Source organism: Marmota monax, unplaced genomic scaffold, assembly GCF_021218885.2.
Source record: "Marmota monax isolate L192 unplaced genomic scaffold, Marmota_monax_Labrador192_F-V1.1 WCK01_AAM20220418_F8-fsc00165, whole genome shotgun sequence".
NCBI classification, from domain to species: domain Eukaryota; kingdom Metazoa; phylum Chordata; class Mammalia; order Rodentia; family Sciuridae; genus Marmota; species Marmota monax.
Window position 1 is genome coordinate 3772723 of NW_026693851.1, and position 16403 is coordinate 3789125.

The following is a 16403-nucleotide window of genomic DNA, read 5'->3' on the forward strand; positions in this document are numbered from 1 at the left end:
ATAAACTCCCCAAACCAAAAATGGCCCTCTTCTGAAACCTATTAGTGGTCTGAGGAGTATTCTGTGATTGTCAATAGGAGACTAAATTGGTATGCTATGGACATAGCTACTTTGTGCAAGTCTGGATCAGATAAGCTCTTTTTATGGTTAATCATGCTTAACAGCAGGATTAAACTATACCAGTCTACCAAAAATCTCAAAATTTCAAATTAAAACTTAAAAAAACCCAAGACAAAACCCCAACAATTAGAGATAATGAAAACAATTTAAAACTTACTCCTTGAGTTTCTCAATTTCTTCAGGTGTATATCTAGAAATACAAAGAAATTTTAAAAAGGAGATAAATTAACAGAAGGAACGCTAAAAACCTTAATAAAAATCAGAATTTCACTTAGGGAACTCAATATTAAGTCAGCTTATGTATCATATTTTAAAGTAACCCATTTTAAAATGACTCAAAAGTTAAATGCTTCTATTGTCTTAAAAAAACAATGATTTTAGCAATTTTGTCTATGAAAATTCAATATTTAAAATGATTTTGCTCCTATGCTCCTAACTCTTCCTTTATGACAAAGTTTAGTTTAGACACACTGAAATTGTAACTATTTCAGAAAGACTCATGGATAACTTAGCTAAAGGAAAATTCTCTCAAGGCACTGAAAAAATTAAAATTATCTTCCTTTCATTTAGTCAAGCATGAACTTCTGGCATAAACTTGCTCTTTATTTCAATACAGCCAGTGCACTCTTCTTTTATAAAATGTCCATTTATTTAAAAATTATAAAAGGCCAATCACTTTTTAACCACTTGGAAGACTTATGGAAAGTTTAGTCACTCTTGCTTCACTTTTTAAAAATTTCTTTTTCCACTTATTATTTAGTTCCCTTCAGCTTTCAAATATATTTTCATTAGCAAGGAGCTGAAGAGCTAGAGGAAAAGCAGCACTTGAAGCTTGGTAATATCTAGGAAGCCAGACTACTGCCACTTAAAATTCCCAAACAGAAATTTAAAATGTCAGTAACACCACATAATCACTCAAGAAAATTAATGATGCTTTCCCATAAATGCTGCCTATAACAGAAATTCAAGCACTGTTTCCAGAATTAGTTATTTTCCTCTCTGGTTTTATTTTAGAAAGGCCAGAAACTTAGTAATGTTACCCCCCAAAAAAGAAAAATTCACATCAGTGAATTTAGAGTTCTTTTAACATTACCATACTTTGTTATTTACTACAAATGAGACTGCCATATTAAATATTCTAAGACATATATATATAGAGAGACTCAGATTCTAATTTCTAAGAGGCCTTATGATGAGGTTTTTTAATCATGTAATGAAGGTAGACCTGAAAGATAAAAATATTAACTATAATTCATAGCTGTCTTCACTTGAGGCCCCCAGTCATAATTCAGCTAAAAAAAAAAAAAAAAAGACAATTCCTTAAATATTTCCCCTAATTACATGAAAACATGCAGCATTACAAGTTTTCATACTTTCCCACATGGTTTCTGTCATCATACATGCGAAGCACTCTTCTATAAACTGCAAACAAAGGCCGGTTCAGACCCCATGCTATAGTCCTGTAGAAATCTTTTCTTTCGTCTTTTGACATCTCAAAGATGATTTCTGTGGCATCTTTTATTCCGCGTGCCTAAATGGGTTACATTTCTTTGATTTAGGGATTTCTGATAAAATGCATCTGGACATACTATGCTTTTAAAACTTGTTTTAACGTTAAAGTTCATTAATTGCATTTATAAAAAGAGTATAAGGCTAATTCATTAGTAAGTCAAATATAAACTTTTAAAATGTTGAGATAATAAAGTGATGCTTAAATGCTCCAAAAGCAAGTTGTATTAGGTTCAATAAATTCAATTTCTGCTAACTCCTTTTAAAACTATATTAAAAATTTTAAAACAAATATAAAGTAGAAGGAAGAAAATTATAAAAGCTAAATTAATTGGAAATCATAGCACAGAAAGTATAAGAAAGCATAGAAAGGATAAATGAATCAAGAAATTGGTTCTCTGAAAAGATATATTACAATTAAAATTTGAAATGATAAAATTTCTGGTGAAATTTTTAAAAAGACAAATAATATTAGGAGTGAAAAAATGGAGCCTATATAGAGATGCTGGAGAGATCAGACAATAAAAGAACATTATATACAACTTTCTGGCAATAAATTTGAATTTAGGTAAAACAAGTAAATTCCTAGAAAAAGTCAACTTACCAAAACAGACTCTGGAAAAGACAGAAAATCAAATAGGCACAAACCAACAAGAATGTTCTTCCCTCAATGAAAACTCCAGGTACCACTGTCATTACAGGTAAATTATACCAAAAAGTCATATAACTTTGATCTAAAACTATTCTACAATAAAGAAAATAGTGAAGACACTTTTTAGTCATTTTGGCATAACCTTAGTAGCAAAATCAGATAAGGACAGTTTCAGAAAAGAATTTTGAGGCCAACCTCATTTAATAACATAGACCCCCAAATCCTAATATTTTAGCAATGAATCCAGCAATGTATAAAGTTAATACATCATTGCAAAAAGTGAGTTTATCACAGGAATACAAACTTGAGTCAACTCCAGGAAAAACTACTAATATAATTAATCTCATCAATAATTTACAGAATATAAAATCTCAAGAAATGTGGAAAATATTCATAAAAATTCAATGTTGATATGGAATAAAGCTGAGCAAATTACAATTTGCTCTGGTCGTCTAATGCAAGAATAATAAAAAGGAAAAAGATTGGAAAGTAATCATTTTAATATGCACTACATGTATAAGCCCAATTTCAACAAAAAATCGTTGATTTCAAAAAGGCTAAATTTTAGCGAGGTTGCTGGATATAAAATCAATATATAGTTATTTGCAGTTCTATACAAGGCTTATATTTTAAAAGTCATTATTTGTGATAGCAACAAAATTAAAGGCACCAAGACTAAATTTTAGGCCAAGTTATGAAAAGTCCTTTACAAAGAACATAAAATTTATTGAAAAAATTTAACAAGGAACTAGCAAAACTAGTGAGTTATACCACATTCAAGAGGAAGATAAAATGCTGAAAAGATGTTAATTCCCCCAAACTGATGTACACGTTCAATGTAATACCAATGAAAATTCTATCAAAGCTTTTAATTTACTGCAAACTAATTCTGAATTTATATAGAAAAGTAAAGAGCCAAGAAGAGCTAAGACATTCATGAGGAGACATGTCCGACCACATATTGGGATTTCTGAAGACAGTGTTGTACTGAAGCAAGTATAACAAATAGAACCTAGAAAACCTAAAAAGAAACTTATGGAAGCTTGGTTTAAGATAGAACAGACACTGTAGTCTGGGAAAAAGACTGACACCCCCAAAACCATGCTAGGATAATAAGATAAAACTAAAACTCTACTTCACATTTATGGAGGTGACAATCTGAAAGGAAAAATTGAGAAAAATCTTAATGCCTTTGAAGCTAGGGGAAGATTTCTTAAACATGCAAAACATAAAAGTAAAATGATAAATTTAATACTGGAATTAAAAATTTCTGCTCATCAAATATACCTAAAAAGGAAAATATAGGCCACTAAATTAACACAAGATAGCTATAACACAAATGACCAATAAAGCATTATTGGTATTTAGCACACAAAGAGGAGTTTCAAAGAAGAAAGGCAAATGGCCAATAAGTATATAAAAATGTTATTGGAGGAATATAAGCTGAAACCATTCACAAAACATTAGATGTGAAAATTAATAGCAAAAATACCCAGAAAGAACCCAAATGACCATTAACTGTGGAATGAGTAACATGTAGTATATCTGCACAATAAAACAGTTAAATCAACAGGGGATGGATATCAAAATGATAATGCAGAGTAAAAGGGCAACTTACAAAATACCCTGAGAATGAATATGGGTAGTTAAATGAATATGGGTAGCCTTCAAAACCAGGTAAAATTATACAGGCATGCATTTTAGATACTTTTGAAGGTATGAATCTTCATGGTGAAAACTTTCTCAATTTTGGAATTTTTTCTAAAATTCTCTTTTATGCAGTTTCACTTTTGTAAATAATTAAACCTAAACATTTAAACACCTACATGCAAGGTACCGTGTTGCAGGACAACCACAAAGATTAAAGAGTTTTCTTCCTACCACCACTTTTTTGCTTGTGGTAGTTAATTTCATTTATCTTTTCTATATAAATAGAATATATGATATTTACTCAGAATTCTCTAAGGTTTAAAAATGGCTCCACAGCACTTTTAGAAAAGCATTATATAATAAAAAGCACGGTCAGAAAATTAAAACCAAACAAATTATCTTTTCTCAAGATCAGGGCAGGGTCTCCTGTAGACATTTCCTATTTTTGTCAATTCTATCATCATTCTCCCAATTGCCCAATTAAAATTTCTTTTAAGTTACTCCAACTCTTCTCCTACTTCTTTCCCAACACCTAAGCATCAGGATTCCTTATAGACTCTACTTGCTTATCTGTCTTTTCCCTGTATATTATAATTCTACTTAAGTCCTTGCCACTCACCAATTAATCACTATGTTGGAAGAGTCTTTGGGATCATTTATTCTATTTCCTATACAAGAAACCATCTTATTTCCCCAAGCCCAGTGGTATTTTTGTTGTTGTTTTTTAAATCATGCTTTACTGCCTCAATTAAATATACAGCACTTTTTCAGTTTTAACTAGTATATGTGACTAGTGAACAGCTGTTTTTTTTTAATCTTTATTTTTTAGTTGTAGTTGAACAAAATATCTTTATTTTATTTATTTATTTTTATGTGGTGCTGAGGATCGAACCCAGGACCTTGCATGTGCAAGGCGAGTGCTCTACCGCTGAGCCAAAACCCTAGTACTGTGAACCACCTTTAATATACTTCTGGATATACTTTTCAATGTTCACTGTTTTATCTTCAAACCATAAACTTGGTAGAGGAATCTTCACTCATTAGTAAATAATAAAAGATTATCAACTTTATAGTTTATAAAACTTAGCTTGGGAAGACTGTTCATATTCTAAGCAATGATGCATTTATATTGTATACATACATATATCAAACAATAAGAAAATTAATGGTTAAATAGATGCTATACATTCCCATTCTCAAACAATACTAATTTCCACATTTCAAACTTGGACTATTTGAATTTAATGCCATTATGGGGAAAGGTAGAAAGTATCAGGAAGAGACTTCCAGGAGAAAAGTCTGGATCTGCCCTATTAATGTCTCACTTAACTAAGCAATCAGCCTTTTTCTTAAATACTTCAATGCCTCTTGTTTCCTATAGGATAAAGTTCTAATTCTCTGGTCTGGTTTTTAAAGGCTAGTTTTCTGGAGGCATTTATGAAGATTCAATTTAAAGGAATTAATCTGCAGGGTCTTTTGATCTCTGATTCCTTGCTGTTTACCATTTATGCATGCTAGTCCATCCAGTTAGTTAGTCCTATTCTAGTTCAAGTTCTACCCCTTGAAGACTCAGCTCAAATTCTTACAAAAATTTCTAACTGTTCCAATCCCAAGAATAAACTATTCCCTCTCTAAACTCTTGCAGTGTGACTAACATATATCAATCACATGGTAAAACGCCTTATGTCACTCTTCACCTGTTTCAGTTTTCCCAAAGGAACCCACAGCTTTTCAAAAGCAAACATTCTATGTTAAGGAGAGTCCTGTCTGTCCTATTTCAACAATACTACATTAAAAGGGCATTTAACGAAGAGAACTAACGAGCAAGTAATGTCTGAATATGAAAATTAACTATTTTTAAAGATTTTTAAAAGCAAAGAACTATTATGAAATCTTAAGTTCAAAGCAGATGTATATCTTAGGATTTAAACAATATAAATTAAACTCTAACTTACAGGCTACTTGAAAAGACAAGACTTCAATATGCTGGGAGATTATTAAGACTGTCTAAACTTCAGATGGTAACTAAAAGCAACAAAACTATTTTAAATTCAGAATTCAAAATTGGCTAAAAATTTTATATTGTAATCATTCACCTTAGTATTATTAAGCTATAACATATTAGTTGATAATCTGTTACAAAAATTAGTGAAAATCTCATAATAATTATATGGAATACTGCTTCACTACTTTTGCAATTGGCAATAAACAAATTAGTGAAACACAAAAATATGTCATAGGGTACCTTCAGATAGCGTTCAATATTGTTCATCAAAATATCAATTTCTTCCTTTGACCACATCCCCTGCTTCCATTTATGTCCTTTAAAAGAAAGCAAGAAACATTCAGAAAATACTACTTTGTGAGAAGAAAATATTAAAGATGTGGTTTGTGATTAAATTATCAGTGGGCATAAAACAGCAAATTTAATTTCTCACTCATTTTAAACCTGAAAGATCCTAAAGTAAAGATGCTTTCATACCTTCTGGTTTTTAAGTAAGAAAACATCTGACCTATTGAATAAAGACAATGACAACTAAAAGATTTTTACAACTATTACTTACTTCTCACATCCTTTCAAAAGTATGTAACTGCTAAAAAGAGACTTATAAAATTAAGAAAAATCAAATTATTCTTAAAACTTTTTGAAAATTTTTTCCACGAAAAATAAGCCTGCCCACAATCCCAACAGCTTGAAAGGCTGAGACAGGATGGCAAGTTCAAAGCCAGCCTCAGCAACAGTGAGCTGCTAAGCAACCCTGTGAGACCCTGTCTCTAACTAAAATAAAAAATAGGACTGGGGATGTGGCTCAGTGATTGAGTGCCCCTGAAATCAATATCTGGTACCCCCCATTAAAAAAAAAAAAGTTTTATAGGCAAGGGATATGTACAAAAAGATTCTAAGGGAAGGTAAACATGATGACAAGTGAATGTCTTCTTAGAATATTTGTTGCACAGTGGGTAGAAAATAATAAATGTACTTGTTTCTGCTTCCTCTCCTTACTCCAAAGTGGTACATACCCTCATTTTTTAGTATCAATTTCCCTAGCTACATTCAAAAGCACAGCAGTTCTACAAACACTATAATCTTTTAAGATGCTTTTAAACCAGTAAGTAGACCTTTGAAAAGGCTTGATTACCTATTCTCATAAGCAATGACTGTACTGTCTTTTAAATACTACAATCATGCATTTGTTCAAAAATTAACAGGACAATCTACTTTGTATCAAAAAAAGAAAAATAATGATTAATTATTGAAAAGCAAATGTTGGTTTCGTGGTCCCATTCAAAGACATTCAGGGCAAAATTTAATTCAATTACAAAAACTCAAATACTGTAACTACTCAAATCACAATGGTAAAGGTCCAACTCAGAAACTTAATGTCTGCAAGTCCCTCAGCTGATTCCACTGGGCACTAAAATTTATAGTACATCTTACCTTTGTTAGTTAGAGAATCCTTATCTTCTTTAGTTGTAAACCAAGCCTGGCTAACTGCTGAAACTTCCTCATTACCCAAGGGAGATATTTCATCTAGTTGTTCATTCTGTAAAATCTTAAAAAAAAAAAGTAGTAGCTAAGTAGTAGCTTGATTTAATACCAAACTTGATTACCTTTTGTGATGCTAGGCATTCTAAAAACCTAATGTAATAATATGGAATTCACTCTTTTAGGTATAGTAAAATACATTCAATTTAAAAGACATATATTTCTTGCTTCTTTTATTATGGCAGTATAAAAACATTAACATTAATATATATGACCATTTAAGAAAGTACCTAGAAAGTACTAGTGGCTTCAAGTTTTAATAATGTGGGTCAAGAATGCATTACATATTTTAATTAATACAGGCTATTCCAAAAACACTTGTGTACATGTATAAATGAGTTTATAAATATAGTTATAATCAGTTCCAGATAAGAAAATGGAAATACTAGGGTTGAGTATTATGGCTGGTTATTGTCCTTGGAGGTAGTTTGCTGCCTAAACTATACACAGTTGTTCATAATGTAATCTCTTGCTGAACCTAAAGGATTAAAGGGATAATCAAAATACATTATTGCAAAATCACTGTCTGCTACTATTTATTGGAAACTTTGTTTTAGCCTATCTCTAGAGCTGATTCACAGCCTTATTAATGTATCTTCCTCTAAAAGAAATAATTAGTAATAATATTATTCTTGCAGTTAAGATACACCACTAAGTACATTTCAATTACAGACATACTTTAGCAAATTATACAGGAACAAAGAATCTTTGAACAGATTTGACCTTGGCCAAAAGGAAGCTACAGTGTAAATTAAGAATATTGCTACCATCTCAGGTATGAGCCCATATTCATAGGCAGACCAGGATAAGTGGACCACCAAATGCTTGGTGGTCATTCAACTCAATCAGTCTCTTGATTTAGATAAACTACTAAATTATATAACTCGCTAGAGGAAAATTCTAACAAAGATTAGAATAGTTCTTGAATAAGAAGAAACTGAATTTCTAATCTGAAAAGGAACTGAAACCCATCTTACTTGGAAAGAGTTGTCAGGGAACAACCAGCACACAACAAGGAAAGCTATGTCTCTATTGTTGCTGCTTTATTTTTATAGCTGTATTTATGAATGTTTTTAAATCCATCTAAAAATTATGGGAACAATTCTAAAGCCCTATTATTTTATGTGTGATATTTAGATTTTTTTTACAAGATTGAGCAGAAAACTGAGACAGATCAGACAATGTATTGTATTCATCAATAATTCTTTGAAATGTGATACAGGAATTATGCATTTGTAAAGGGTGAAATAGAGAGCTATCAAAAGACCTTGACATACACTACACAATTATTTTTTTTTTGGGGGGGAGGGGGCGGGGAGGATAGATTTTCCAGAGGTTGAACTCAGGGGCACTCGAGCACTGAGCCACATCCCCAGCCCTATTTTGTATTTTAGTCAGAGACAGGGTCTCATTAAATTGCTCAGGGACTTGCTTTTGCTGAGGCTAGTTTAGAACTTGAGATCCTCCTGCGCAGCCTCCCAAGCTGCTGAGATTACAGGCATGCGCCACACTATACACTTTTAAGAACTGCAGATGATACTCTTAGATGCTCTCTTTATCAGCTGGATAAGACAATCAAATCACTACCTTCCAAAGTGTGTCTAAATATGTAATAGAGCCAATTTCATGAACCTTAAGAATAAGTCTGTTTTGATGATTAACTGCTATCTCTGGGCATTTAATGCCTTATGACTCAAATTTTCCTGATGAAGAGTTATAATTATTATTTAAAATCTTTGTAAATAGCTATCAAAAGAGCAAATAATCAAGCAGAAGCAGTAATATTTAACACTGTCTATAACAAATGAGTTTGCTGAGTATAGTGGGGGACTTGGGTAAGTATCTGTATTACATGTAGTTTCATAGTATCTTCTCTCCATTTTCCCTACTTTATGTATAAAGCCATTACACAGGCTTTATTAGTAGGCCTCTGTTTTAAACTTAAATCTTTGTTAGTTGCAGGATTTCATGTCTGTAATGTATAAAGGACTTAGAAATCTAAAAATAAACATTGAACCCATTCAAAGTCTCTTAAAACCACAAAGTACTGAGTATAATGGAATGTTCTAGAGTTTATTATTTTGTCAAGCTAATCTCATCACTGGAATGAGATGCAATGTATTAGCAACTGAACTATGTCAAATAGCTATATGTTCCTAGTTTACAGAAAAGTAGTAAGAAGCAGGCTATTTCTGAACAATTTAATTTGCTTTCAATTCACAACCCAATGCTAATCTTATTAAATAAATATTAGAAGTTAGTATCAAGTTTTTCACTCACTAAAACAATAACAAATCAAGAAACTAAATACTAAGTTATAACTCATTTACTTTTTGGCAATGGGCACAAATTAAACAAAACTCCATAATTTCTCTTACACTAAGGACTAATATTGTACTACTGTTCAATCCTATAATAACTATGTTGTAAATCAAATCACATACAGGATGTTATTTTTACTGTGTGAAAACTGAATGAAGTGAGACTACATAATCTTTAAATTTGGAATAACTTTGACAACATTCATTTCGAAGAAAGGATTTATCTACTGGTTCAGAGGACTTGAAAAAAATTCCTGTCCAAATCATCCATTGATATCAAAGGACTAATTATGAAGATTTCCATCCTCACTCAAAGCTGTCTGATCTATATGAGATTCACTCCTCTGGAAATTGTGTGATTTTTGAAAGTAGCTTATTATTACAGAAGGTTGACTACACACATCTGAGATCTCCTCAGTCCTTGATGTTACATATCAATTTCCAACTATTATACTTCTTAAATGGTCAATGTGATGCTTTCTAAAAGAAAAATACTGTCATGCCTCCACCTTAAATATCTTATTAAATAAATATTTTATTAAATGAAGGGATGAGCAAAAGAATTAGCTACTAAAAAAGAAAGGGGCAATCAGCCAAAGGTAAATTTATAATATAGAGTTAAGCTTCAGAATATCTAAGATAGCAAAGAATACTTATTACTTTTTTTTTTGGGGGGGGGGGTACTGGGGTGGGGACTGAAGTCAGGGGCACCCTACCATTGAGCCACATCCCCAGCCCTATTTTGTATTTTATTTAGAGACAGGGTCTCCCTGAATTGCTTAGCGCCTCACTAAATTGCTGACACTGACTTTAAACTCGCAATGCTCCTGGCTTAGCCTCCCGAGCCACCATGTCTGTCTACTTTTGGCACAAGTATCTCAGCTAGGGCTTGTAAAAGACAATTAAAAAGTTCACTTAAGAAATAGTATGATCTGACTACTACTCAACTTCTCTACACATGGTAAATTTATCTAGTTCTGCATGTACCAAAAGGAATAGTATTGCCATCATTACTATTGTTAAGAGATCACTACAAGTAGTGAATGTATATGCATCATTTTTTGTTTCAAGAGATGTGAACCACTCTACAGGGCATGAATTTTTATAATCTAAGACTCATGTGGAGACTGAATTTGAATTAAATGGTGTCTTACCTCAATTTTGTGGTTGCTATTTTGCAAAAGTATCATTTTATTACCTAAACTGTGATCACCTTCCTGAGGCCAGTTAGAACATGTACTATACCTGGATCTGTGTCACCGTTCCCTCAGTAATCTCATCATCTGCCACCTCTGTGGTTGCGGTCATAGTCACCTCAAAGCTCTGATCATTTTCTGAAACTTCAATGAAAAATTTCATCATCTTCAGAATAACAACGGCAGGATCTAGTTAAAAATATCTACTGAAAAAATAAGGCCATATAATTTCTTAACACATTCCTTGTCAATACATCCCCACATGTACATTTTAATTTGTTGCATGTTTATTGTACATCTAATTCATACTAGGTATTGCTGTGTGCTGGAAATATGGCAGTGAGAAAAACAAAACAAAAATCCTGCCTTCATGGAGCTTACAGTCTAGTGAGGATAGACACAAAATGAACAAAATTCTATGTTGGATAATGATTACAAGAAGAAAAAGTAAAGCAGGAAGGAGATATGCTGGAGTGATGGAGTGTTTGAAATTGTAGACAGGAGGCTAGGGAAAGTGGCCAAGACTTGGAACAAAGTAAGGAAGAAAGCTAGTCATGCAAGGAAGAGTATTTCAAGGAGAGCCAAGTACAAAGGCTCTGAGATATGGCATGCTTGGAGAGTGTTCATGTGTATATGCAATAAGACCATTGGTGACTGAGCAGAATGAACAATAACAGTAGGCAACTGTATGGGGCCCTACAGACAATTGTAAAGACTTTGAATTTACCCATGAGGTAGTATATGATTGCAAATTTTTGAATAGAGGAGTGATATGATTTGATTTTTATTTTAACAGGTTCACTCTGGCTGCTATGGGGAAAAAAATAATGAAGGGATAAAAATAATGAAGGGCAGAAGGCTAAACAGAGATCAGTTAAGAGGGTAGTACTGTAATTCAGATAAGAAAGGTCAGTGGTTTGGACCAGGTTGAAGGTTTAAGTAGTTCAAATTTTATATGTATTTTAATGGTAGAGACAATGTGATTTGCAGAAACAACCAGATGTGGGAAAAACTGAAGAGACAAGGATGATACTTTTTTTTTTGATTTGAACAAATAGAAAAATGGACATGCCATTAATGAGACGAGGAAAAAAGTGCAGAAGCAGTACATTTAAACATTTAGGGAATCTCAAGAGCTTAGTTTTAAACATACTGCTTTGAGATACCTACTAAACCCTGAGAATTTAAAGAGAATGCTGGGGCTGGCATTATTATTATATTATTATATAATGGATAATACACTTGATTTCAAAGACAAATCTGACTTAAATAAATCTGGAAGTCATCACCAGACAAAGTATTTACAACAATGAATTGCAATCACCTAGGAAATAAGTAAAAACAGAAGAAAAAAGCATCTAAGAACTGAGTTATGGGGTGATCCACACTTAGAAGTTTGGGTGATATGGAAAAGTTAACATGAGAAACTACGGAATGGCTGGGCTTGGTGGTGAATGAATGCCTGTAATCTCAGTGACTCAGGAGATTGAGGCAGGAGGATTGCTGTTCTAAGCAACTTAGTGAAACCCAGTCTCAAAATTAAAAAAAAAAAAAAAAAAGAATGGGGATGTAGCTCAGTGGTAGAGCACCCCTTGGTTTAAGTCCCAGTACTGTCCACCACCCTCATCCTCAAAAAAGAAAAAGAAACAAACTATGGAATGAACAGAAGTGTAAAAAGAAAAAGTACTCACTAAGAAGCCAAGTGACAAAATATTTCAGGAAGGAGGAAATAAGTACTATGAAGAGTTACAGATAGATCAAGTAAGACAAAGACCAAAAATGACCACTGGATTTAGCAACAAGAAGGTCTGTGGAGGGCTGGGGTTGTAGCTCAATGGTAGAGCATTTGCCTAGCATGTGTGAGGCACTGGGTTCTCCAAAGTACCACATTAAAAAAAGTGGGGGAGGGGGGGGGTCTGTGGAGACCTGGAAGAAAGGTTTGGTAAGGAGGAGAGCATGAAGAAAAGGAAAACTGGAGAAAAAAATGGAGGCAAGTACAGGCAATTATTTCAAATGCTCTGTGTTAAAGGAAAGAAAGGAAATTGGATAGGAGCCAAAAGTAGGTTAAAGGGCATTTTAAAATATTTTTTGTAATACTGATAGGAGTGGCTCAGGTGGAGAATAAAAAATTAATGATTGCAAAAGAGAGGAAAGAATCACTGGAACAACACCCTTAAGAAAGGATGTTGGACATCCTCACAGACAAGGTGGTGCATGCCTATGATCCCAGCAGCTTGGGAGTCTGAGGCTGCAAGATTGTGAATTCAAAGCTAGCCTCAGCAAAGGCAAGGTGCTAAAGCAACTCAGTGAGGCCCTGTCTCTAAATAAAATACAAAATAGAGCTGGGGATGTGATGTGGCTCAGTAGTCAAGTTCTTCTGAGTTCAATCCCCAGTATCCCTCCCCACAAAATATACTTCAGTAGGCAAAATGGATGGAATCTGGTGAAGAGAGAATAGGCCTCAGCTAGAATAACAGAATATACAGACATAGGTACACATGGGTATGGTAATGGGAATGTATGGAAATTATTTTCTGGTTACTCCAATATTTTCAGTAAAGTAAAAATCAAGGTTGTCAGTTGAGAATTAAGAAAGGTAGAAAAACTATCAGAAGTTTCAGAACATGAAATGGTCATCTTACAGTGAGGAAAAAGAATTACTAGAGAGGCATGGCATGACTGGTGGGCAGTATTATGAGCCCACTTTGGTTATTGATAAGGAATAAGATCTATCAGTTTGTGTGTCCTGTTTTTCTCTAATCGCTTTCAATTAGCTGCACCTTCAAAGACATAAACAAAGACAGATTTTGATAGGATTATGTTAACACCAAAGAACAATAAAAGTACAGAAGAAAAAAGGATTTGAAGGTAAATGCAAGACAGCGATTATAATGATTAATCATGAAACCACAACTGGGTAAAGGGGGAAAAAAGGATATAAATACAGAAGGAACAATGAAATGAAAAAGTGGTGAGATCAATGGGTTCCAATGGGGCAAAGGACTATAGGAGTTACAGAGTACCAGAAAAGTGAGATGGAAAGGAAGTAGCATTAGGGAAAAAAAAAAGCAAAACTGAAAAAGATAACAAATAGATTCATTAGGTAATGGCAAGAGTGGTAAAGGGAATGAAAATGGAGAACAAAGAGTAAGAAATTAAGGTACTGAAAGAATCCTCTAAATGAATGCAATAATCACCATATAACACTATGAATAGTAAATGGCATAAACAACAGTAGTGGATGACTACACAAGTGGTAAATGAGCTAGAATGATTAACATGAGAGGTAACTATGGATGCTGAGAAGACTTTTCAGGCCCTAATATATATTTTATCAGTCTTATAATGCATGAACAGAAAACTTGAATATTAAAATTAAATTTAATTATAATTTTTAGAAAACAAATTCAACTCCATGAAGTCTAGCAAATAATGCTTTACTCAGTACCAGATCATTGTGATGGATATAGAACTTCAAGTATTCTTTCTTCTTCTTCTTTTTTAAATCAACATGTACTTGTGCATATGCAAACAGGGCAGTGTGACAACTTGATACATGCACAAAACATGCAAACATCAAACAAAGGCAACCAGCATTTGTCTCCTCCTAACATCCATTTCCTTGCACTGGGAACCCTTAAGCCCCTTTCTGCTTCACAAAATATGTAACTGTTAGGAACCAGTCAACCTACTGTGTTGCAGAAGACTAGAACCCACCCTTCCATGCAACTGTATCCTAGTATTTATTCTCTCGCCAGTCTTTCCAACCTCTGGCAACCCTCATTTTACCCCATTATTTCCATGAAATCATTTAGCTTCCACAAATGAATTGGAATGTGCAATACGCAACTTTCTGTACCTAGCTCACTTCATCAAAGACAATATCCCAGTTCCATTCATGTTTTTGCAAAAGATAGGATTCCACATTTTTATTGCTGAATTAATATTCCACTGTATACGTTTTATCCATTCATCTATGGATGGACAACTAGATTGACTCCATATCATAGATAATATAAACAGTGCTGCAACTAACATGGAAATCTAGGCATCTCTGCAACATGCTGATCTCATTTTCCTTGGAAAGACACCAAGTAACGGGACAGCTTGACCACATGGCAGAGTTCTACTTGGTATGCAATATCCACAATGTTCTCCATGATGACTGTACTAATGTACATTCCCACCAACAGTTCCTCTGTTGAGTTCCTCTGTTAATGCATCACCACCAGCATTTGTTATTTTTATCTTCTAACTATAGCCATACTAACTGAGGTGAAATGATATCTCAATCTTGTTACCCATTATTGGTCTGTTCCGGTTTCTGTCTTTGTAATTCAATTTTATTAGGGTATCTGTGTCAGAAAATTATCGATTTCTTTTAGGTTTTCCAAATTACTGACATAAGTTGTTTACAATATAGTATATTTTGTATATGCCTATAAATGATCCTTTGTATTTCTTTGGTGTCAGATACAATGTCTCCTTTTCCATCTCTGGCTTTATTTATTTGGTTTTTTTCTTTTTTTTCTCTGGTTAGTCTAGCGTTGTTCATTTTATTATCTTTTCAAAAAACCAACTCTTTGGGCTGGGTATTTAGCTCAACAAGGGTTTGCCTAGCGTGTATGAGGTCTTGGGTTCAACCCCTAACAAAAAAACAAACAAAACCGACTCCTTGTTTTCTTGATATTATCTTTTTAGTCTCTATTTCATTTATTTCTGCTCTGATCCGTTCTTTTTCTCCTTCTAATTTGGGGTTCAGTTTGTTCTTGCTCTTATCGGTCCTTGAGTACAACGTTTGCTTATCTGAAATCTTATTTTAAATGTAGACCCTCATTGCTATCAAATTCCCTATTAGTACTGCTTTATCTGTATTCCATAGGTTTTGTTATGTTTTATTTCCATTTTCATTTCTTTCAAAAAAATTGCTTTCTTTTTGATTTCTTCATTATTCATTTAAGAGCATGTTGTTTAATTTCCATGTGATTATATAATTTCTCAAGTTCCCCTTACTAATTTCTAATTTTATCCTGTAGTCAGACACACAATATAATTTCAACTTTAAAGAAAAAAATTGTTGGGACTTGCTTTGTCTATTCTGGAGAATGTTCCATGCATTGATGAGAAGAATGTATATTCTGTAGCTATTAGATAAAATGTTCTCTTTTAGGTCCACTTGATTTATAGTAAACTACAAAATTTGATTTTTTGTCTGAGTTGTTCACAGCTGAAAGTGGAATACTGAAATTCCCAAGTATTATTAAACTACAGTCTCTCTCTCTCTCTCTCCCTTTAGATCTAACAATATTTGCTTTATATACTTGAGTGCTCTGGTGTTAGGTGCATATAAATGTACAATTGTTGTTTTCTCTTGTTGAAATAATCTCTAATTATTAGAGTGATCTTGT

General features: G+C 33.2%; 2 protein-coding genes across 5 annotated transcripts in view; one reads left to right on the forward strand and one right to left on the reverse strand.

Moving 5' to 3' along the window:
* The window catches only part of Tmem243 (transmembrane protein 243), a 53594-nt gene that overhangs the window by 33768 nt on the left and 3423 nt on the right, over positions 1–16403 (forward strand). The window lies entirely within an intron of this gene.
* Positions 1–16403, reverse strand: part of Dmtf1 (cyclin D binding myb like transcription factor 1) — a 44733-nt gene that overhangs the window by 12561 nt on the left and 15769 nt on the right. For 3 of the 4 annotated variants that reach the window (XM_058585045.1, XM_058585046.1, XM_046462465.2), the window contains exons 4-8: positions 11045–11139; positions 7371–7485; positions 6177–6253; positions 1494–1651; positions 278–310 (exon numbers count right to left, since the gene is read on the reverse strand). In XM_058585045.1, the coding sequence (XP_058441028.1) occupies positions 278–310; positions 1494–1651; positions 6177–6253; positions 7371–7485; positions 11045–11139 (478 nt within the window). The remainder of the gene's footprint in view (positions 1–277; positions 311–1493; positions 1652–6176; positions 6254–7370; positions 7486–11044; positions 11140–16403) is intronic. The other variant, XM_046462467.2, reaches the window with a different exon arrangement.